This window comes from Stylophora pistillata, chromosome 1 (genome assembly GCF_964205215.1).
Source record: "Stylophora pistillata chromosome 1, jaStyPist1.2, whole genome shotgun sequence".
In the NCBI taxonomy this organism is placed as follows: Eukaryota; Metazoa; Cnidaria; class Anthozoa; order Scleractinia; family Pocilloporidae; genus Stylophora; species Stylophora pistillata.
This window is the reverse complement of record NC_142519.1, coordinates 43,173,793-43,197,708: the sequence shown is the minus strand read 5'-3', so window position 1 is coordinate 43,197,708 and position 23,916 is coordinate 43,173,793. Positions and strand designations below refer to the sequence as shown.

Genomic DNA, 23,916 nt, shown 5'->3' with positions numbered 1-23,916 from the left:
ACGTTGCGTAACAAGCCTAAATGACGATTATGAAGAAGCGAAGACAAGTCGAGAGAAGCGGCCCTTATTTGGTGCAGAAGAAGCAATTGACATAAGTCAATAGAGAACAAAAAGACATAACAACGAAAAAAACATGAAAACGTTAGGTTTATGTGGCAGTGTTTTACTGGGACGAGTCGTTGTGTCTTACACTTGTAAGGAGCTTACTACTGCCATTTGATGTAAAAAAAAAAAAAAAAAAAAAAAAGGAAGAAAACCAAGAATTAAAACGAGTTTCTCATACCCATCATCGATGAACAAGTATTTCAATCCAGGTTTAAAAGGATTAGGATCAGGTGTGGCAAAACACGTTTCTGCCAAAATCTTGAGTTTCAAGTCCTCTGTATCCAAGCTGACGTCCACGTACAGCAATTTTCCCGAAGGTACATTCACTGGAAAGTCTCCGCTTTCGTAGTGGTCGATGAACCTGTTATCGGGGAAGATCTTCATTTCTAAAATAAATTCTCCAAATCCATTCCTGGACAGAACGACCTTTTTGCTTTTGATATGGAGACCAACAGAGGAAACGACTCCTGTGTTTGAGTAACAACAGCTGAAGGGTATTTCCACTTCGCGCACGCGCGTGATAATCGGCTGGTGTTCGACAGATATCTCCAACACCTTGTTCATGAAACAGAGAGAATTCTTGGTGTCCCTACTCGTTGTCTGGCATTCTTTCAGTTTTGTGGGAAGAATAAAGTGAGTTTGGGTCTCTGTGGCCCCGCAGTTTACATCACTGAGACGGAGATGATCCATTTTCATGCCCGGAAGAAAGTTCTTTGGAATGCTGATGAACATCCCGTCTTTACCACAAGTGGCATTTACCCCTGAAGAAAGAAGAGGTATTCAAAATTAGAGAAACAACACAAGCATTACTTACGTGGTACGAGGCGGCCATTACCTAAATCAGGAACAATGGATACTTTTACTGCTATTCAATGAGCTGTTCACACTAAGCAGGATAAATTTAGAACCAGCGTTTGCATGTAAAATTTTCTGCTCGCAGAAAAACATCAAATGTTCTCAAATCCATAGCATGCTGGATATATTTGAGATACTGACAATCACCGGAGGTAGAAACACTTTCTGAAAATTCTGAACAGGTGTAAAAGAAGGGTTTTGTAATCCCGACAGAAAACTCAAGCAGCAGTGACGTCAGCTTTTCCAAAAAGCTTTGTTTTTGGTTCGTTTCAGCAAAAGCAGAAGGTTAATCATAAAACTAGAGTTGCTTATTTAACTTTTGATTTATCGGTTACACTGGAAGACAGCTACAAATCTTAAAGGTAGTTTTATCGTGTTCTCAATTTGTGTAGATAAAGACAGCAGGTTACCTAATACGTGTACTTTCTAAAGCGAATGCAAGTCGTAAAACCAAAATCAAAATATTCAAAACAGGCAATCAGGAATTATAACTTTTTTCCTTGTTTTTTGTTGCATCTGATTGGCTGAGAGAGTGGCGCGCGTTGACAGACCAATCATAGAGCGAATTAAAGTTAAACCAAAGGAATCCTGGATAACCTTATAACACTTTTGGCCAAAAGAAAATTGCTGGAGATAATACGCTACCTGGTGACGGCGTCGGTTTTATGATTGGTGGTTGAGTAGTGGGTGCTGCAAAAATAAATAAATAAATAAAAACACTTGAAGTCGCACACGAGAACAAGTAAAGCTTCGGTGTTGTGTTTAGGCAAGTTAAAAGAACAAAAACCTCACCTTCCATATTCCAACAATAACGTAATGTACACGCCGGAGGCTTTTGAAGCTCGTATACATAGAAGTCGCTGCAGTTTCGGATTTGAATGTTATTCTTCCATTGACAACATCCTCCGGTCCAATGATAACAGACTTGACGAGCTACTACACCTTCTTGCAAACTCGGATGGGAACCATTGAGCCAGCCTGGAGCGTGAGTACCGCAGCGTCTCATGGGAACACAACTCTCTGGAATCTGGTCGCCACTGTCTCCCGTCATACGATACCACTTTGGGACAAGAATGTTATCTGGAGCTCTTCAATCGCACTTAATCCCACTTTGATCAGAGTTAGCCATTGCACGGTCAGCTTGCTTTAAGGTCTTGGTGGCCGTCATTTGAACATTCCGTGGCCTCTCCTTTTTTGTAACGAAGATAATTTATCAATTTCTAATGATAAAAATACCCATTTTAATACTACCCATCAAACAATGTTATGTAAGTGGCAGGTGTCTCTTTAAGCTAGCAAGCCCTTTACTCACCGCAGTATCGAAGTGAGCACGCAGGTGGTTTTTGCAGCTCATACACGTAAAATGGACCACAGCTCTTCACATTTATCTTGTTTTTCCATTTACAGCAGTTTTTTGACCAGTGATAACAGACCTCGCGGCTTACTATTCCTTCTGCGACATAAGGAAGCTTTCCATTCAGCCAACCTGGCGCATGTGTTCCACAGCGATTTGTTTTTGGACATTTGGTTGGCATCCTGTCACCAGCTGCACCAGTGAAGCGAAACCAGCCTGGGAGAGCGATATCTCTGTGATCACATTTGACTGAGCTTTGATCTTTGTTTCCCACAAGACGGTCGTATGTGTTGAGGAGCTTGTATTTGCCAGGATAACATGGGTCGAATACTAAGACAAACAGTCAAGAACTTGGATATTAACGTCAGCTGCTTGGAGGCTAAAAACGTTTTCGTAGCATTTCTGAATCTACAATCACTCAATACCGTAACAAAGCTATCCTCTAACAGATGTACTTGCACAATTAGAAATGTTTGAATGTCTTAGACCAACTTAAACCAGACAAAACTTTAAATACAATAATTAGTGAGCGGAAAAAAACGTTTTTGCAGGAAAAAAATGCGTTTTCAAGGCTGTTTCAAACAAATTGTCCCCTATTTCTGGTTAACTTGTATTCAATGATTAGGGCTGTGTTTAGGAGAGCGACGCTCAGTTGAGGAAGGCAGTTTAAATCAAGTAAGTGACAACCATGTCCATCATCTTTGCAACAAAGAAATTGAGGTTTGTGAGCAAAATGGCTCAGTATTGTTTGTTTGAGTTACCTGACTTTGGCTTTGGCGCTGTAGTCGGTGGTGGCTGGGTAATAAGCTCTGCAAAAAATTCCATAAACTATGCAGGGGCTATCTATTGCTATTAAGGTAAAAGACTCAAAGATAAGTAATCCCTCGGACTCATGACTCAAAATTGCTTTTCAAATAAAGTGAAAACCCATATTCCTCTTCAGCTTGCAATGTTTTGTTTTTCCAGTGTTGGTGACGTGATGATGCACTGGAGAACTGTTTCTTTCAATTTTCCTCTTATTCACATGCATATGTACGCATAATTAACAAAAAGAAAAGTTGGGAGTTCTCTTACAACCTTCACTGGGAAAACAAAACTAAGCAGCTAAAGAGAAACATTAAGAGTATTGCTATCCCTACCCCCCCTCCCCTGGATGAGATGCTACTCCTTCGCAGGTAATTTCCCTCCACTTCTAAAGTTTGTTCAGCAACCAACATCAATTTGCAATCAAACGTAGAGAGAGGTAGTGTAAGAGAATATCATACTACCAAAGAACACAACATGAAAAAGAAGCTTGGCCTCCACCTCAAGTCTTTTAACTTTTAGTCCATCAGGCTAGGTTTTACTCTACCGCGTTTTTAAGGCAAAAGTAATCATACCCGCGTTTTACACACCAAAACACGAAGTATTTTAACACATGTATGTATGTATGCATGCATGCATGTACCACTATTTTAGACAATTAATTAGGAGTGTTAGCAAAAAGGTGCACATGACCTTAAAACGGACAAAAAAATATCGCAAACCAGTTTTATTCGTAAGTCAACTTCAAAATTACCTCCGAGGCGAAATCAAACCTCAATAATGCCTTTGGAGAGAAGTTAAGGTAGCGAACTCTTACCTTCTTTGTTTCCACAGTAACGTAACGAACATGTTGGTGGTTTTTGCAGCTCGTACACATAGAAGTCCCCGCAGTTTCGGATTTGAATGTTATTCTTCCATTGACAACATCCTCCCATCCAATGATAACAGACTTGACGAGCTACTACACCTTCTTGCAAACTTGGATGGGAACCATTAAGCCAGCCTGGAGCGTGAGTTCCGCAGCGTCTCATGGGAACACAACTCTCTGGAATCTGGTCACCACTGTCTCCCGTCATACGATACCACTTTGGTACAAGAATGTTATCTGGAGCTCTTCCATCGCAGTTCACCTTACTTTGATCAGAGTTAGCCATTGCACGATCGGTCTGGTTAAGAACTTGGTAGCCGCGATCTGAACATACTGTGGTCTCTCCTGTAATGAGAAGGAAATGGTCTCTGTTTTAATTAGAAACTTATTCTGTTTTTCATCAAAGAAGAGTTATGTTCTAACTAACAGGTGTAATCAAAGGCTCCTTAGAGCTACCTCGTGGTATGTATTAATGATTTAGTTAGGTAACGACCGGTAGGTTATGAACTTTAAAAGCGTAAGAAGGAGCACACAAAGTAAACCATACGTGTAATAACAACAAACACTAGATCAGGTCTTAGGAGAAATTTTGATTTAAAAATCAGATAAAGGCCAAAAAAGAAAAATAATAAACGAAGAATGATAGCCAAATTGTGCTGAGAATTCAAACCAGCTGATGAATCAAGTTTAACAACGCGTTACAATTCTGACTAATAAGAATCATGCAGCCGAACCAGAAGCGAAATAGCGCACAAGATAATAACTAACAGAAAAAAAGGTAAAATCCAATGAAAATCTGCTCAACCTCGAAACAAGGCAAATCATTTGAATGAAGTCTGTAACATTAAACTGCACCAAATTACACCTACTACCGTACTGCATCGAACTACTCTGCACTACACCGTACTACACCAAACTACACCGTACTAAACTTGTATTATAGAACAAGCGTTGGTTTTTCCGCTTTAATAGTGTAAAACCTTGTTCTATATTCGTGACGGTAATCAGGAATAGATTATCCAATTTCTCATCAAATGTTAAACCAAGCAAGACAACCCTCACCGCAGTATCGAAGTGAGCACGCAGGGGGTATTTGCAGCTCATACACGTAAAATACTCCACAATTCTTCACATTTATCTTGTTTTTCCATCGACAGCAGTTTTTTGACCAGTGATAACAAACTTCACGGCTTACTATACCGTCTGCGGCAGAAGGATGCTTTCCATTCAGCCAACCTGGCGCACGTGTACCGCAGCGATTTGTTCTGGACATTTGGTTGGCATTCTGTCACCAGCTGCACCAACGAAGCGAAACCAGCCTGGGAGAGCGATATCTCGCTTATCACATTTGACTGAGCTTTGATCTTTGTTTCCCACAAGACGGTCGTATGTGTTGAGGAGCTTGTGTTTGCCAGGAAAACATGGATTGAATGCTTAAGATTATAAAAGAATCGTCAGTGATTATCAAGTAACGACTAATCGAAGGAAAATGATCTAGTCACCTTGAAATTTTCGGTGTTGTTATCTTTGAGATTTTCGTTCATTTTCATTTCTTGGAAGCTTCTTTTCGGTTCCGCGATTTTGACAAAAAAGAAGCGATGGAAAGAAAGAGACGATGAAACAAACACAGGCGCAAGCATGATTTGACCGGCTAACATCAGCAATAATTTTGGAATTTCTTCGCTATTATGAAGAATGTTTTTTTGTAGACATACTAAGGCCGTTACTCATGTTAAGTTGCACAGTGAAATGTGTACAAAGCTCGCTGTGATTAGTTGTTGCCTATCATTTTGCAAAGATTGTATAATAACCTAAATTATGATTGATATCTCGCCGTTATCTGTCAGAGGACAAACGCTTCGATGACTCCACCATTTGCAGAGGTTTGCTTTTTGATTACTTTTAACACGTAGGTTCCCAGTTGGCATGGGTCTGTCTAGTAATCATAGATCGCAGAAGTCGGAAATGGGGTAAGAACACTGGTGAAGCATTCGTGTTGTTCTTCAGTTTTCTTCCAACATGTTGATATTATCCGTGAACCATTACAGAGCAGACGCACGGCAACTACTCGAGTCTATTTGTTACGCAGAGGCAGAACAGACATCATACCGAAACTGTTTTCTCTTTTCGCTTTATCCGATAGGGCGTCTTTTTTCATATTTAGGAAGAAAATTAATCAACTTACATAAACGATCAGCTTGGCTAATTCAAGCCTCTGTAATGTTTATAAAGAAGATAAAACGAAAAATTCGTAGCTCCTTTGTCTCCACAATAACTTAACGCGCATACTGGTGATCTCTGTAACTCGTACACGTAGAAGTTGCTACAGTTTCGAATTTTCACATTGTTTTTCCATTGGCAGCACCCATCCGTCCAATGATAACAGACTTGACGAACTACCACGCCTTCCTGGAAACTTGAATGTTTGCCATTGAGCTAGCCTGGAGCATGAGCTCCGCAGCGTCTCATGGGAACGCAACTTTCTGGAATGTGGTCACCTTCCGCATCAGTGAAGCGAAACCAGTCGGAAGAGCGAGATCTCGCTGATCACATTTCACTGAGCTTTGATCCTTGTTTTCTACAAGACGGTCTTTTGTGTTGAGGAGCTTGTAATTGGCAGGTTCACACGGGTTTAACTCTGGGAATCAATCAATATCAAATTGTAATCCAATATCAAAGGAACTTAAGGAAAAGCATCCTTGCATCTAATGTTGAACCCCCCTAGCGTATATGTAAGACCAGCATTTCTAAGTGGGCCATAAAAGTATTTGCTATCCAAGGGGACATGGTTTATCAATCATGTTGGTCTGGAAACGTGTATTATGATGTATTCTTCAACTATTATGGTCTTAAAATGGGAAATTTATTTTTAATTAAGGAAACAATGAGAGCCTATCATCGTGTAAATATTTTTAACTTCAAATGAATAGACCCTGGTATAAAGAATGCAATTTTCTTTTCCCCAACATGACGAAGTTTTTTTTTATAGATCTTACTGTTACGTTTTGGTAACGTTATTTCGAATTTGAAATGAAGGGTATTTCTGTTTTTTGTTTTTTTGTTTTTTTTCCTGTTTTTAGTTTCTCGTTAGTCCTATCTAAACGAAGCCCTCCTGATTCATACCCAAGTTTGCTGGATCCTCCTTAGGTTCCAGTCCTCCTTCATCTCCATGAATGGTTGTGTCAGTTGAAATTTTAACATGATCAAACCCCGCATCTTCCAGACTAAACTCTTCGCCATTGATCATAGAATTTTCACCCGGCTGGTCATCCCTTTTACCGTTCTCGTCTTTCTCCGGAAGATCTTTGTTTTCAGCGGGCTGGTTATTGTTTCCTTCAATGGGATGTTTGAAAAATCTCTTCCAAGATACTTCAGTGTCTTCTTTATCACCTATTGTAGGTTATTAAAAATCCAGCAAATGTTTTTCAACGGAAACTTCAGGGGTAAGGGAAGATTTTTTAAATGGATCAATCAGAGGATCAACTTCTTCAAATATTGACCTCTTTTGGATCAGACAGACAGTAAATGGTGTTTGACTTGCTGGGGTCGAGTTGTTTCAAAGTAAAATCAGTTCTATTACGATTCACCAGTTTGAAAGTTGATAAACATTTCAATCCAGTTATAAAATATACGTCCATACCAAAATGTGTCGGATCTTCCTCTGGTTCATCGAGTCCATCTTTCACTTCATCAGTGGTTGCTATTGTTGGATCTTCAGCAGAGTCAAACTCCACATGGCCTGGACCAAACTCTTCACCATTGACCACAGACTTTCCAACTGCTTGGTCGTCCTGTTTGCTTTTCTTTTTTTTGTACCAAAAGCTCTCCTTCGCCTCCAGCTGGTTGGCCATCGACTTCCCCAATGGAATTCTCGTTAAAATTCTCTGAAGCCCAGTCATTGTTTTCTTTATCACCTGTGTTACAACAAATTTTGAGGGCCAGCGGTCCATCCACATAATAGGGTTTGTAGGGTTTTAACGTGCGGAATGTTTTTTTTTTGTTTTTCTCATTCAATCAATCATTAGGGTGTCTTTTTGTGTTGTCACTGTTTCTCGTCGTTCGTTAGTATTTTTTCGCTGGTCAGTTAGCTTCTGTTGTTTCTATGTCACGTATCTTCGTTCATTAGTTTCTTTCGTAATATAGGCGCTAATTGCACTTTAAGTTAGCAAGTCGTTTTCGCATATATAAATTAGTTTTCTCAGTTCAGAGTTTAGTCTTCCATTAGTCATACAGTAGTTCACTTTGAGCAGTTACTCCAGTTTATCTTTATTTCGCCTTTGGGCAGTTTATATTCGTCCAGCAGTTTCGTAGAGATCGTAACAATGTAAGTATTGTCATTTGAAGTTCGTTCAGTGTATTTCTTTCCTGTTCCTTTTACTAGTCAATTGTTGTAATTTCATATTCATTTATTGTTTTAAGTTTCAACCCACATACCGTCAACATCATTCGTACCGAATAAATCGTCTTTATCATCGTGGTGTTGTGAGGTTACGATTACTGCAGTTACAGGGTTCAGTCCCCTCGCGTCAGTATGTATTTTAGTTTTCGCGCGAAAAGTTTCCTTACTGTTAGATAGTTATCGTTGTATATTCGTCTCGTGTCCCTTTAGATCCAAACCGTTCGGTACATTTTCAGCTTTCATTTCGCCGGGTTTATTTCGTTTGTTGTCATTTATTGTCAGTGGTTAGATTTAGTGTAATCTAATTTTCTTACAGGAACTACTGGTCAAGAATAAAATTTATTGTCCGGGTAGCCATTATGAAATTACCGATGCGTTCACTACAACCTGGTCATTTAAATAATTTGGATATATCAACAAAGTTGAAGTGGTAAATTGGCCACCGTAACGATTACAAAAGCTGACGTTTCGAGCGCGTTAGCCCTTCGTCATTCGCTCCGACGACGGCTAACGCTCGAAACGTCAGCTTTTGTAATCGTTACGGTGGCCAATTTACCACTTCAACTTTGTTGATATATCCAAATTATTTCGTTACTCCCACCGACGCAGCTCCAACCAGTTTCTTTCGAAACTATCAGCCTCTGTTATTTAAAGTTTTAATCACAATTCTTGGCATTTCACAGGATCAGGGCCAGATTCAGGCAAGAAATGTGACATTTTCAATCGATCACGGTATGGATCCAAACAAAACAAACAAAAAAAAAAACAAACAAAAAAAAGAAACAATCAACATTGGTGAAACAGGCTTTAAAGAGTTAACAGTTTTTTGTTTGTTTGTTTTCTTGTTTTTGTTTTCTTGTTTTTAAGTCTTGATGTAGCCGAGTTTGCAAATCTAATTGAACGTGGGAGTAAAAGGAGAAAATTATTTTCCTGAAGTATTTTCGTCTTTCCGCGTTATCTATTCGGACTTTAATAGAAATTTTTCGTACCTTTCGTGATCACACAAAGGCCTCAATCCCCTCCTTAAGAAGTAATTGTATTCCATACCTTGCAACGCTGGATCTCCCTCTGGTTCATTTTCTGCACCTTTTACTCCATCAATGGTCACTTTAGATGTATCTTCATCGAAAGCTTTCGCCAAATCCTTTGGATCAAAAACCCCTCTCCATGTATCACAGACTGTTTCGTCTCCTGGTTATCCTCTTTACTCTTCTCGTCCTGTTCCAGAAGATTTCCTTCGTTCCCAACCGGTTGGTTATCGACTGCAATCGTTGAATCTCTAAGCCATTTTTTGGTATCTCCCCCAGAATCTTCTATGAAACCTAATTATATTCAAAGGAACAGTTAGACGCAAGACGCTACGTTTAGCAACAAATGAAACTGCACCAGTCGAGCAACTGATCTCAAGAAGTATATGTCAGGCGAGAAACTAAAATTCTTGTCCTGCCAAGTTATCTTAGGTCATTAATGACAAGCGAACGAGGGATGTTCGATTTTTTTCTAGCATGACATCAAAGTGCGTACAGTATTGACTCCATTAAACGCCGCATTTTAGAGCAGAATACTTATAAATGCCGCTCTCGAAGAAAACGCCGCATCATAATGCAGCGTTTATTCGAATATTAGACTCAAAAAGCAAATGCAGTAATATTCAAGTTTGAGCAAGCTTATAAAATTTATTTTCCTCATTGTCATAATATGTGAAGATCAGTAAAGTTGAAGCTCAAAGGAATATGATCAAAACACAAGAACAGTATACGGTAGTAAGCGTAGCGCCTTTTTTCTTCGAGGGGTAGGGTGCTTCCACAGTTATCGTTTACATTTTCTGAAAACCTTTCTTTTGTAAATTGACGCAGAATTGATCCTGTAGCACACTAGAATTAGCCCAAAAAGCAGAAATTCGACCCGTTTGAAGAAAATCGCAGACAGTTTCGGAGTTTTACACAAATTTCAACCCTGTATCGTCCAAGCAAATTTATAACTAAAGGTATTAACCTTTTTATACATATTTTACGTCTTAAAAATATCGAGGCGATTGCGAATAGAAGCTGAAATATATATATAGCCGTCAAGAATCTTCAGTGATAATTCGGATGATTGGGTTTTCACGCCGAGCTTTTGTTTTAAGTACAGTAAAAAGCACGAGTGTAAAATAAATGATTTGATGCGGGGAAATTTGTTAGTCTTGCTTTAACACCTTTTGTTGTTCAGATGAATAGCTGTGAAAATCTTTGCAGGGCGCAATTTCAAAACCCTTTGTATTTTACACTCAAGAAACAACACCTTACAGAATAGTCTTACACGTGCTAGAGAAAATCTTCCATCGTTTTTTATCAGCCTTTGTCACCTTATTTTGCTTCGTACTCGCTCATTAGCAGCCAAAAAAAAAAATGGACACGGGTCGAAAGTGTATAATTACGTAGATTTTCAGGGAAACAAGTTAGGGAAAAAACAAGCCAATGCAAAACAAAAAGTTACGAATATTACGAAGCAAATAGAACCCATTTTGAAACAGCATAAAAATAGCACTATAACTCTGAAATTACTACATTAGTGCGTGTTTACATCTTTTTTTTTTAAAAGATGGCAGTCTAAATGAATTGTTTGGAATTTTACCTTGGACAAGAATGTCTTCGTCAGAGTGTTCAAATGTTCCGGATGCACATAGCACAAGACAACCCAAAAGTAAAACTTCGTTCATCTTCAACTCCTCCAGAAGCTCTCGCAGTCTCCCGTGCGGCTGGGATATGCTCAGTTACAAGAACCAAATCTAATTAATGCATGTGGAAGAAATGCTTCTTTTTAGCTGCTGGTCGAGCAATCAGAGAGATGTATTTTGTATAGCTGTCATCCAATCAGAATGTCGTTTTTCATACGTTCCGTCATGGGAACGTAGGCTGAGAGAAATAGCTGCTGGGCGAGCGCTAAGTTCAGGTTGTCAAAGAAAGGAATGTTGTCAAATCGTAAGCCACAGACTGATAGCATTTTATTCCAATGTAAAAAAATGTCAGGCATTTTTAGGCAAACGCAACAGTAATTTATATCTTTTAAAGCCGAGTGACGATTGATTACACGCTATCACAAAGTTCAGCGCAGACACGACTAAACTATATTGACTCGTTTCTTTTAGTAAGGTGCATCCACGGGGCAGAAAGTAAAGTCTACCAAGTCTACCAGCTTCACCTAAAGGCTAATATTCCAGTTCTCTCGAATCACTTGCGATGGTGACCTCTTACAGCTTGTGTTGAACGTTATTTGACGAAATATTCTTAACCGGTTTTGGAGCGATATGCAAGAGGGGCAAAAGAGGAGGCAAATTTTTTTTACCTCACTTCATTGTGCTGTTTCAACCTTTCCTACATAGAAGTGAAACAATGAAAGAGCAATGACCTAAATTATGAGTTGTGGCATGATACTTTCTGTTTCACTTGATTCACGAACTTGTTCCCACGTTCTCTTAATCTTCTCCTTGGTCATCGGTTCTAAAGATCACGTGACAGAGCTGCAAAATCTCACCATTCATTTGTAAGGGGCTTCCACTGATCTAACCCATTTTGAGAGACTAGAAGCGGCTGGAGACGAAATATCCTCCCTACTGCGTTTTTGATATGAATTGTTCGGATTGGTGTAGACAAAAAGGTGGGAAAATTCGAGTGACCAGGCAAGATTCGCTTTAGTTTTGCATCTGATTGGTTGAGTTGGCGTAAATTTTCTGAACCAATTTCAAGGCGCATTCCAAGATTGCTCCTAAGCTTAACAGGAAATTGCTTAGTCATATGCGAGCAGGTGTTTATGATCAGGTTCAACATTGCGCTGGATGTCTTGAATTTTTCATACGGGTGATTAATCTGTTGTTACGTTCTCTGGGCATGAAAGACGTCCAAAACCACTCATGTTTTCCTATCTTCTTAGCGAAGGCTTGCTAGTAGATGTCGCTGAAGGACTGAGTGGGAAGCTCTCATTTGTCAACTCAGGTCAAAAGTGGGCCATGCGCAAAGGACATCTTCTTGGCTGCCGCGCGCCCATTTCCCGCGCAAACTCTGAAGGAATTCATAAATCATCCAGTCTCCAAAAATGTTTAAAATCTGCTAAAGGTAACAAACGTAGAGAAAACGGAAATCTTGGACTTTTGAACACAAAACTTAATCAATTATCCGTTATCTGGAGCTTAATAAAGCTTATACACCTTTAAAAGACCGTGACTTACAGACTTGTCTGGCAGAATTGGTATTGACAACCTGAAAGCAAGACAGATTGCCTTTAAGCCGTTTCAACATAGACATACGAGCAGATGTTTGACCCCGGTGTTCTGCTCTTTGACTGGCGGTTCTTTTTGGACCAGCACTTCATTTACGCGGCGGATGTCAATAACTAAGCCTATGTGGAGGAGGTATCTACTCACAGACAGCAAAAAATGGAAAGTCACATTACAAGAAGGTATCTCGACAAGTGGGGATGACGAATAAAAGAGAAATCGCATTTCAGTAAATAAAACATTTTTTTAATCTCTGTAGAAGGTAACAACCATCAATTTGAAATTGTTAGACAAGAGTAAATGTATCTGGAAAAGTGTTGGCATCGCTCCATAAACAAAGTTAAAAAACCTTTTTTCCAAAACACAGTTTAGAGGAAATGTAAGGACCATCATTTACAACAAGTTCTGGCTTTTTTAACCAGATGATATAAAACATGTAGTGTCTCAAGCACAAACGAACACTCCGACTACATCTAAGTTCTATTTACAAATATGTACATAAGCCTTTTTTGTTTGACTTTATCCTTCTAAGTAGCTTAACTGCCTCTTTCAGCTTCTTAAGTCATATGCGACGTTTTCCAGCCGGAGTGGAACGTCCACAAAGGTGCGAACATTCAAACAAAAGCCGTAGATAGTCATCAAAGCTTTAAACTTTCATGACTTTCCATAATCTGAAAGTTTGGTTTAAAAAGTCATCGAGGAACAATCTGTCTTGATGATGATCCCAGTACGGGTTTAATCACACGTAGATCTCATCCATCTGAAATAAATAAGATACAAAAAGAGGTTGATAACTTGGCAAGAATATTACTTAGGCAGAGTCTTCTCTTTCAAAGAAAATATTTGAGCGTATTCGTATTCTTACTACTTTCAGAAAAGTTGTGATTCGATCACCACGCGATGGTGTATGTAGGGTGACTGTTGGCAATGAATACTTGCCATCCACAAAATTGAAAAATGGTCGAGATATTTAGTGATTAGCATAAGAGCGATCTTCGCAGTAATGAACACTGTTTAAGCAGTAGTGAAAGTAAGGCTTGAAAAAAATTCCGGCTTGTACGGGATTCGAACCCATGACTTCTGCGATATAATGACCCGCTCCCAATTGGCTTTTTGGCAGAGCACTGCACCGGTATCGCACAGATCATGGGTTCGAGTCCCGTACGGGCCGGAATTTTTTTTTTCCAGGCCTTACTTTCACCACTGCTTAAGTGGTGTTCGTTACTGCGAAGATCGCTCTCATTCTCATATCTTTAACTGCAGTTCACAGATATAGTTTTAATATATTCACAAATATTCACCTCTAAGATTTCTCTTAACATACCAAACCTGAATCACAAATTAGGGTCACTAGAATTTAGTTCTTATTACCCGAGCAGGAGGTCTACATGGGAGAATCTTGACCGAGGTCGCCAGTACAGACCGAACGCAGTGAGGTCTGTACCAGCGACAGAGGTCAAGATTCTCCCATACAGACCGACCTAGCTCGGTTAATAAGATGTTTGTTATATGGCTGTGTCTTATATGCCAATTTTTTATATTCTTTGTACCTTTTTTTCTAGACCGGTCTAGATGCTGGTCTAGATAGGAAAATCTAGACCGCTTTCAATATTGATTTCAGCCAATCAAATTCGTGAATTCGGTAGTTCCCAGTCCTTGTGAGACACAACCATATAATAAAAAGAAATAATCAACAGCTAAAGAAGCTTTGGATTATTTAACAAATTCTCTTTGTCAGCACCATATGAAATGTATGGAGAACAGTGTAGAGAATATGCATTTTAATATTTAAGAGCGAAGGTTTAAGATGGAAAACCGCTGATATCATATCGCTTTTCTCATAATGTGGACGATACCTCTTTTATTTGAATTGTGAATATAGATACACTTCAGAAATCCCATGTTTATATTTGGTTTATAGGAAAAAGCGTCAAAGCAAGACTTGTTCGTTTATATGCTTGTACCTGAATAGCATTGCTTCACGCATTTGAAGCTGAAAAAATTGGGCACACCACTTGCATTACAAAGTGAGAGTAACTTTCAATTGATTGTATTGGTTTTGTATCATTGCAGCCGGTAAATGGTCCAGAAACTTACGCCAGTCTCTCAACCATTCAGACACAAAATCAAAACAAATATTGCAAATAACAAGTGTTGGACAATTCCTTCTGGAAAAAGTCACACCAGTTGGCTATTTACAGTAACAAGCCAAGGATCTGAATTCAGATTAAACGAGAGTAAACCCCAGAGAGTGGCGGTATATATGCTTGAACCCAGGACCCACCTTAACCACACGGCCACAATGTCTCCACTAAACCAAGCATGATTCCTTCACCCACGTTTTCCCGCGCTTCAAGCGTTTGCTTGTTTTCCTTTGAGTTTTCATTGGTTCTTTCAGAGATTTATCTTTGCTCTGATTGGCTATTGTGATTAATTTCACTTTAGTTACATCTACTATAAAGCTTACCGAATGGTCAACCGCTGAAAGTTTTTGTCTCATATGAGGTGGGGTGGCACGTCGAGTTTTCACTGATGGAGTGAACACCAGCGATTCGGCTTCGCAGCTATCATCTTCCTGCGTAACACTGCACATGAATCCTGATGGCGTGAATGGTGTGTCAGTGGTACTTGGAAGTCTTCCGTTACTAGAGGCATGAGCTGAACAACGCCTTACATGCTTTCTTGGGGAAACAAACTCTTTCTGATGAGAGGTAGATTTGGTTCGCTTGTGTTTGGCTGAGGGGGAATCACCAGCATGGATCACACCTGAAGGTGTTTTAAAACCAAATCTGAAGAGAAAGGGCGTCGCTCTGTATACAGGCATTTCAGGCGTAAAGCAATCTGAAGAGTCTACCACATCAAACGCCACTCGTCGCTTTAGTGCTGGTGTACTTGTTACCGGAGTGTTCCTCCCTGGGATGGGTGACAGCGGAGTTCTCGTTAACTTTACTGCCGGAGATTCAGCTGAATTTTGTGGAGTTGAAGAAGCGAACTGTTTCACACAACTTGCCTTTAGTGAAAAAAGAAGACAATGTAGTTCGTAATACAGTTCATAATCAATGGTTTTCCCTTTCCATACGCTTTTTCTAATTATCTTTTACGCACTTGTGTGCATAATTTTGTTTTTGCTTTTGTTTTTTCAGGGTTCCAATTCACAACTTGTAATCGTTAAGTACGAGCAAGTCTTCATGGGAAAAATCACAACTGGAAAAAAAGCAATAAGGGTAGTTTACGAAATTAGGACTTTATTTGTAATCGCACTAAAAAAGTCCCAAAAGAATTCGAGTTTACAAAGTTGCAGTGGGTGCGTTTAAATATTAAGTCGGGTGTATAGTCTTATCACTCACTGTAAATGGACGCGTTTAGTCACCAAACATTACAAAAATACTAAAATGAATTGAATCATTCAGGACAAACCTTCTTTGAGCGCGGAATAAATGGCGGTGTACCAGGATGCATCTTCTCAAACTACCATAAATCAAGAGCAACAGTTTTAGTCCAATAGTGCAAAGTAAATCCCTGCGTCTCGACTAAATGTATCTCATTTTCAAGCAACTCTGGTGCAGTATTGCAGGGTAAAACAGATACATGTTTGTCTACTGAGAGGAACCGAGACTGGCGCTCTGCGCAAATGTTTTCAAGTAAAGTAATAATCCTTGCAGATGAGCTGCAAGTAAAGACATAGCAGAAAAGGAAGCCGGAAAAAAACTCAGTCATCACTGGGATTCGAACCCTGGCCTTTCAGATACGTGTCGATCCACACTACCCACTGAGCTTAAGTCGCAACCACATATCAGGAGAGAGGAAAATTTAGTACCTGTAGGTTCTTTCCGTTCCTTTATTAAAATCTGATCACAACCAATTGTGACACAAAGTTTACGTTTAGTCAAGATTTGGGTGGAGGCTATTCACCCATTACCCAAAAAACAGCAATAAAGTTCTATTAAAGAGATTTAGCACTGCGTTTGCGTGAAACGGCAAACGTCAGCTTGCCCATCCACGTTTCGCGTAAAATAGCGTGAATCTTGCTGCCTTAGCTTCGCGTAAGCTCACTTCATGGTGGATTTGAAGGCGCCTTTGTTTGACTTACAAGGAGTATAGTCTTGGTGAACCTTTTCCAGCAATTAGCTGCTACTATGAGGGAAAAAAGTGGAGAAAATCTTACGTCCACAGAAAACGCGAAACAGGTTACTTTCACGTAGAAACGGGAAAGTGCAACCGAAAACCGCGAAGAAATGGCGGAAAAAACACGGTCACGTGGTCACTCTTGCCGGTCACGTTTCATGTAAAGGCGGAGCTAAATCTCTCTATCATTAAGAACAGCTTGTCTCACGCGCAAATTTCTCTGTCTGCAGTAAATCGTACGTTTTTTCTCATGGGCTACTTGCAGTTATGCTATTTTCTTGTGGTCAAAACTGTTACACCTCGTCACACAGTAAGACCAAGCATGTGTGCATTGCATATATTGCGACTAGTAGCGTTCTACACCAAAACGTTTCTCAGTGACGAAAGAAGAGAAGAAAATTTCTCCTCTTCTTTACACCCCTTTTGAGAACTTAAGAGAAACTGGATGGCTTTCATCATTTTCCGGAGGGTACCTGCACAATAAAACTCGCTAGGAAGAAGAACTTCGGTATTTTGGTGAAGATGACAGGGAAACATCTTAGTTGGACAGAAAGTTTTGAAAACAGCCTTTAAAAGTATAAGTTCACACAGTCTTGAAATCTTGAAAATCATAGAAAATGCGGAAGAAAGTGTTTTTCATTGAATGATTATCAAACTAAGGCAGCGGACGAAATCAGCTTTCATCGTCGAATTTTGGAAGAAATAGGCAGAGCAGTGTCCCAACAGAGCCCAAGTACTACATGAGAAAACTATAATTATTTATTTTAGAGAAACTTGTACGACTTGATGCATCAATCATCAGCAGCCCCTTGTGCCCACCCCCCAGAGACCCTGGGAGATTTTTTGAAATCCCTATTCAAACCACCTCAAATCCCCCCTTTCAAACAAATCCCTGCCCCCAGGCGACCAGAGTTCCCGTTGAAATTCCAGTGCACGAATTTTTTGCACAACCAGCTTTTTACTTTGCCTAGGCGTGTTTAGAACATCATTTCACTTCGTGTTGAATCACACGAAGCCTGGGTTATCCTAACCCACTTTTGAACAACTCGACCCAGACTTCTAAGACTGGCGCCAAGTGTTGCAACTGGCTCCCAATGAATCTCTTTATGAAGCAATTTTCATCAGAGGGTTATTGGACTGTGCTCAGTCCGTAACTAAATTGTGAGTCTCACTTTAAACAAAAAACAAACAAATATTTTCAAACCCTTTGTAAGAACTTCTGCCTAACAGGTCCATCAGGAAGGTCAGCGACATGATTGTACAGCTGCACCAACGCATCTGTTGTAGTTTCTTGGACAGCTTGTCTATGGGATGTTAGGTTCATCTGCTGACAAAACACGTGAGTAACTGGTAGTTCCTCCTGTGGGAGAAAGAAAAACAATACATTCGATACCTACATATATCACTTTATGGTCTGTCTAAAGTTGAGACATTGCAGCCTAAAACTCAATGCAGGAAAAGTGATAAAGCCATATTCGTAACCCGAACTTACACTTTACCATGGAATTAAGTTCTTTAACACATTCGTAAACAACTGGACAAAAATGTCTGCCCATACAAGGAGTTGACTGGATAAAACCTCTATTTGACCAGACATAATCAGGGCTTGACACTAACTTTTCATCTTACCAGCCAAGTGGCTAGTGACATCTTAAATGTTACAACAATTTCAGTTTGTTTATTATCCAAACTAGCCAGTGGAGATCGAAAACCATTGGCCAAAATTGAATTTCTACTAGTCTGTGGCTTGGTGGCTACAGTAACTGTTAGTGTCGAGCCTTGCATAATGTCTGTCGACCAGCTGATATTTTGAGCCCTGATTTAATAGGACATTTTCGATAGATAAAAACTCAAGCTTGGCTTGAGGCTTGGGGAAATAAAACAAAAGAAATCACATTGAGGTTGAGGGATGAATAATTAATTTCTTTTGTTTTGTTCCCCCTAGCCTTGGAGCCATGTTAGAATTTTATTATATCGAAAATAGCCTATTCACCTCAGTATTGGCGAAAGCAGGGGATACCTAACTGCTTTGCAGCATAGTGAATATCCACCACTATTCACCTTAACTTATATGAATAACTGTTAGACAGTGGGGAGAGATTATTTGTGAGTCACTGGAAGCTGGTGTGGGGATTGTGGAGTCACACAGAATGTCGCGAGAGTGAATAATGCCCATATAAAGGCTGCTCTCTTAGAGCACTTATTAATAATTGTCATATTTGTTCTGGGGCAGGCTTGAATCCCTACAAAAGACTTATCTTTAGGTCACTATGCCTACCTCAACACTCTTGACAAATATTACATCTTTCTCTGTCAATATTTTTCAACTGGTGTTAAAGTTAGCCACAAATCAACATTTTTTTCATGGATTTAAGTAAACACTCATGTTTAATTGACACAGGAAAATTTGTCCTGTCAATTGAGGACTTTACCAAGTTGGTTTGCTTAAAAAATGACTCACGCTTCCCTTTTTAAAACATTCCTCAGCAGCTTCAATCTCCTCCAACAGACCTTTTGGAATCTGTTAAGAGAAAATTCATTTTCAGAAAAAAGGAAAATCATCCATATTCAGCAAAGCATCCCTTTAGTAAGCAAGTAAGTGAGTGAGTATTAGTTAGTAAGTAAGTAAGTAAGTATTAAGTAAGTAAGTAAGTAAGTAAGTATTAAGTAAGTAAGTGAGTGAGTGAGTAAGTGAGTGAGTAAGCAAGCAAGTCTAGATTTTATTTTAAGGTGGTAACACTCAACAGTAATGAAAACTACTGACAAACTTGCGACCCTCTAAAAGTGAAATTATACAACTCAGTCTCCTAGACTTTCCCAAGGATGTTGCAAATGAAGAAATTCATTGTCAAAGCCAGCCAAATTTGACTAATTAATCATGACTGAGATCAATTAAGAGCATGTCATATATAATCAAATGTATTACATGCAGGCTAACTGTAAGTACTTTGAAAAGCTGCACTGCAACTGAAACTAAAGTTTAACTAATTGTTAAGCTGGAGGGAATGTTGTCCATTTAGAGCACTTTATGACTGATTCTAATGGTAATGTTGAAAAATCAAAACCAGAGCAACCACAAAAGTCAATGTTAGTTAAAGTGTATTTGATAAGGAGCCATAGAGAACTTAAAACTAAGGTTAGTATGAAAAAAGTGCAAAAAAATAGACTCTTTTTGATGGCTATCAAAATTTATGGTGAACCTAGTAGTTTACAGTGTGGGCCAGAGAAAATAAACACAAAGTGTTTCGAAAATCCAAACTGGTTGAAGGCAAACCAGTTAACTATTTAAACAATGCAGCTGACGAATTCAACTTGGGGCAACCGAGAACAAATCTAGTGAGTAGCAGGGAAGAGGAATTGAAGCTAGGACTGCTAGACTTCAAGTCCAACACCCCAACCACTGCCAGCCATGCTGCCTCCTCAAGTATGAACAAGGAAACTGCCTCAAGGACTGGGAAATATTTGGCTGGTCAAGCTGCAATTGCCTTGAATTTTAATTATAAGTATACAAGTTGTGAGGGTGACTGTTGCAAGTTTCCTTTAGTTTACAAACCAAAGAGCAAAGACAAGAAAAACCAATGCAATTATGACTTACTTTTTAATTTAGGACCAAATTGAAAATTCTAATGGTAGTCACAGATACATGTACTAACCTTGAAAAGATCTGAAGAATGATGAATCATGGAGGCAACCAACTTGTGCATCACTGTCATGCCTTCTGGAATGTGACTAAGGCATGTCACCTTCTGATTTTTTTCAAACACATTTACCAGAAGGGATGTGAGAAAACATAATGTTGATTGGACTTTTCCATAAATTACAATATTTATATGTTTCTGTTATTGTTAGTTATATTTGGAGCTTTAATTGAAGTTTTCTCCAGTCAAAAAGTTGTTGATCAAGTCCTAATAACACCCTAACGCAATGGCTACCAGACAGGAGTGCAGAATATTTTCTCCACAGTCTGTTCTCTATACATTTCTTCATGCACCTAAAAGGAGAATTTGTTTAACATTATCAAGAACATCTCAAGCTGTGTCATTTTCTTTCAACTTACTGTATGATTCAGGGTTAACTCTGGAAGGAGAGAAATTAGATTCCACGCACTTATTGGGAATTAACAGTGTTGAACACTATTAATTAGCAGTTTGTTTCAAAGAAACTTAAGAGTTGACAGTTTTGCTTTAATCACCAAATTCCATCTTATGCTTTACAGCATAACCTGTAGGTTAATGCCATTGAAGATATTTAACCCTTTCCATCCAAAAATCTGATTATTTGTATTTCTTCTTAATCTCTGTCATACAATTCTTATGATTTTAGTTTGGAGAATTTGGTTTTATATATTCAACTAACGGGTTTATGTTGGACTAATTGGATGACCTGCTCCCAGTTGGCTTGTTAGCTCAACTGGTAGAGTGCAGCACTAGTACCGCAGAGGTCAGTGGTTTGAATCCCGTACAGGCCTGAATTTTTTCAGGTCTGATTTTCACTATTATAATTGCAAATAGTGCTCTTTACTGCGAGGATCGTGCACAAATACATATTCAACAAATTATCCTTTAATTGATATATTTTTTTTTATTCTCAACATTTGTCTGCTTGATAAATGCACTAATATTGTAAGGAAAAATTATGTTCAGGGCCCAGTTATTCGACAACTGATAAGTGCTGAGCCAAGGTTAAATTTTAATCCGGGTTTCTCTCATTCTTTTTTTCAATAGCCTGTTTGGAAAAATGTTCTCTATTCTCTTTAGAGCATCCAATCACTACATTGTACACAAAAAAAATTATGCTGGATTTTCTCTTAAAGCTTTCAGATCTGAAATCAAATTTCGCACTAATCCTGGGTTATCTCAACCCAGCTTTGAACACTCCAGCCCTGGTCACTAATGAGAACAAGAGTGAAAAACTATTATTAAGTACTGAGAACATGTTGATAAATGAGTGCTATATGTACCTCCTTAAAGCCCATAATGTTGGGTGAAAAGACAACAGCAAGGTTGTGGGCTGTCATTTTATTGTGAGGATTTTTGAAGACAAGATTGAGGAGTTCCAACAACTGCTGTAATAGCATTCTGTTTGGGGGTGCCACCAACAGGAAGAGAAGTTGGAATGCTTCAATCATCTTAGCATTGGATTCATCATTACGGATTTCTACACATAAGATCAGTTCATGGTATTAGATCATGTCGTTTCAGCCCTATGTACTAGGTAATAAATACTGCATTTTAATAGAAAAACAGTATATAAACCTAAATTAAGGACTTTAAATAGAAGTGCTCCAAAGCAAATTTTTTTCACGCTTGTACTTGTCTTATTCTTTCAATGCACTTGGTTTTTAAATTTTTAGTACTTTTTAATGAGTTTTGTAGCACAATAAACTCATGAAAATCGTTTCTGTTTAATCTTCATTTTGACTGTCTCTGAGTCTGCTGCTTTTTGCTACTCCACTGCCAAAAAATTACCAACTTTGTGAGTACATATGCAACCTGCAGGTAATGGTAGCCAATCAGAACACAGGATTTGCTGCATACTGCCTTGAGTACAAAATGAGTGCCGGCTAATAACAGACAGGCTTTATAATGGAAGATACAAATAATTAATGACTACCAAGTTTAGCATAAACAGGTTCCTATAGACCCCAGCACATTAAATTATCAGTTAATCAGTGACTAGAACTCCTCTTAAATTTTCGTTATACTTAAATGTAACAGTACCTGTGATTTGTAGATAAGCATCTAGAGGAGCATTTGTAAGAAGAGGTTCTGGAAGATCTCCAAGGAAGATTTTAAGAACAGATGCCACATCATGTGGAGTATATATTCCATTTTCAAAATCAACAGGATCTTCTTTGTCAAGCATCTCTTTTAGTTCCTCTTGTCTTTTCTTGTTGCCAGAAACTCTAAACAATCCTTCCTTATCCACATCTGTAAGAATGGTAACAAATGCATCTTGATCACTCGCAAACAAAAGAAATTGGCAAGTACACTAATGGTGTAACACAAATTAACTGTTTCGTAAATCAATATTAGGACCTTGAGAAAGAGTCACAATAATTTGCTTTGCATCCGTAGTCAAAACTTATGAGTAGATAAAAAGGGTATTTTCAAGCCAATAGATTACACTTCAGAAGTTCCAGACTGGGTTAATTGGCAGTACATTTCTTTATAAACTTTTCAATTGCAAGGTTTATAGAGTATTTCCTCTCCTCTTAAATGCACAGCACTCCATAAGCAACCTAGAACTAACGACTTACGTGACTTTAAGTAACTGATAAGAGTTGTGATTCTGGAAACAGCTTGCTCTGTAAGCAAATGGCCAAATATTTTGTGACTCCCTGAAAAGAAAAAATTATCCTTGTTAAGAATAATAATAAACAAACTACATCAAAGCAGTCTGGTGCACTGAGCCTACATGTAAATCTGGTTAAGCCTATAAAAACTTGTAAGTAATGTCTGGTAAATGAATGAAAGGCATAGTGCTTTTCATTAAAAATACTTTATCTTTTTTTTTGAGGATTTCCCTACTTAAGAGAGTGTCATCGTGAACCAGCGGCGCTCCAGTTCTCTTTACAAAAATTAAGCCGGCAATAAAATAAGGCCTCTTTATCACAGAGTATCGAAAGATAGTATGCTTTACATGTCATCAGTCGAACCGCAGGAAAAAAATTCACTTAGTTTGTAGGCTTCCTATTTTTTAGATTCTTTCTGAGAACTATAACATTTAAGAGCAATATTTTCAATTGATGTGAACTCATCTTGTTAGTCATTTCTCGCCTTTTCTGCTGATGATCTTGTTTATCTTTTCCGACGATTTGAAGAAAAAACTTTTCTGTGCTGCAGGTTTCGAATTAATTTCGATCTCCAGATTTCTTGCGACGTCTCCCGTATATTCTAGTTCTTGCAAGTCTTCAAGCATGGTGATATCCAAGATTCTAGTCAGTCGACTTAAGCACACTCTGGCGTGGGAATCCTTGGAGTCTTTCTTGCTCATTTTTGCACAAAAATCGGCTGCAATTTTTTTGTCAATTTAATCCAAATGCAAATTTTATTTTTGTTCCATTATTCTCAGTTGAAAAGACCGCGATTTAGTGACCTCGCCAATCAAATTTAACGGTCCAGTTACTGACCAATCAAAGAGCTCAAACT

The 23,916-nt window shown here is 38.8% G+C and overlaps 1 protein-coding gene and 1 pseudogene across 3 annotated transcripts; both read right to left on the bottom strand.

Annotated features, from left to right (window-relative positions):
- Positions 1-22: 22 nt before the first annotated feature.
- Positions 23-8,501, bottom strand: LOC148742668 (uncharacterized; annotated as a pseudogene). The gene is made up of 12 exons (XR_015996408.1): positions 7,627-8,501; positions 7,110-7,376; positions 6,276-6,624; positions 5,702-5,768; positions 5,030-5,419; positions 4,721-4,749; positions 3,936-4,331; positions 3,076-3,123; positions 2,273-2,644; positions 1,753-2,149; positions 1,606-1,650; positions 23-866 (listed from the first exon to the last, which is right to left on the bottom strand). The product of XR_015996408.1 is annotated as an uncharacterized LOC148742668 (transcript).
- Positions 8,502-12,864: 4,363 nt separating this feature from the next.
- On the bottom strand, positions 12,865-23,878 carry LOC111347322 (rho GTPase-activating protein 19). 2 transcript variants are annotated; one of them, XM_088758059.1, is made up of 10 exons: positions 23,545-23,878; positions 23,025-23,105; positions 22,486-22,695; positions 21,726-21,922; positions 20,419-20,511; positions 19,227-19,286; positions 17,970-18,125; positions 16,058-16,108; positions 15,108-15,650; positions 12,865-13,400 (listed from the first exon to the last, which is right to left on the bottom strand). In XM_088758059.1, the coding sequence occupies exons 1-10, from the start codon at positions 23,759-23,761 to the stop codon at positions 13,380-13,382; spliced, it is 1,629 nt and encodes a 542-aa protein (XP_088614185.1). In that variant the 5' UTR covers positions 23,762-23,878; the 3' UTR covers positions 12,865-13,379. The 2 variants fall into 2 exon arrangements, with proteins under 2 accessions (XP_088614185.1, XP_088614189.1); XM_088758063.1 differs by having other exon boundaries at positions 17,970-18,127; positions 19,235-19,286.
- Between the last annotated feature and the right edge of the window lie 38 nt (positions 23,879-23,916).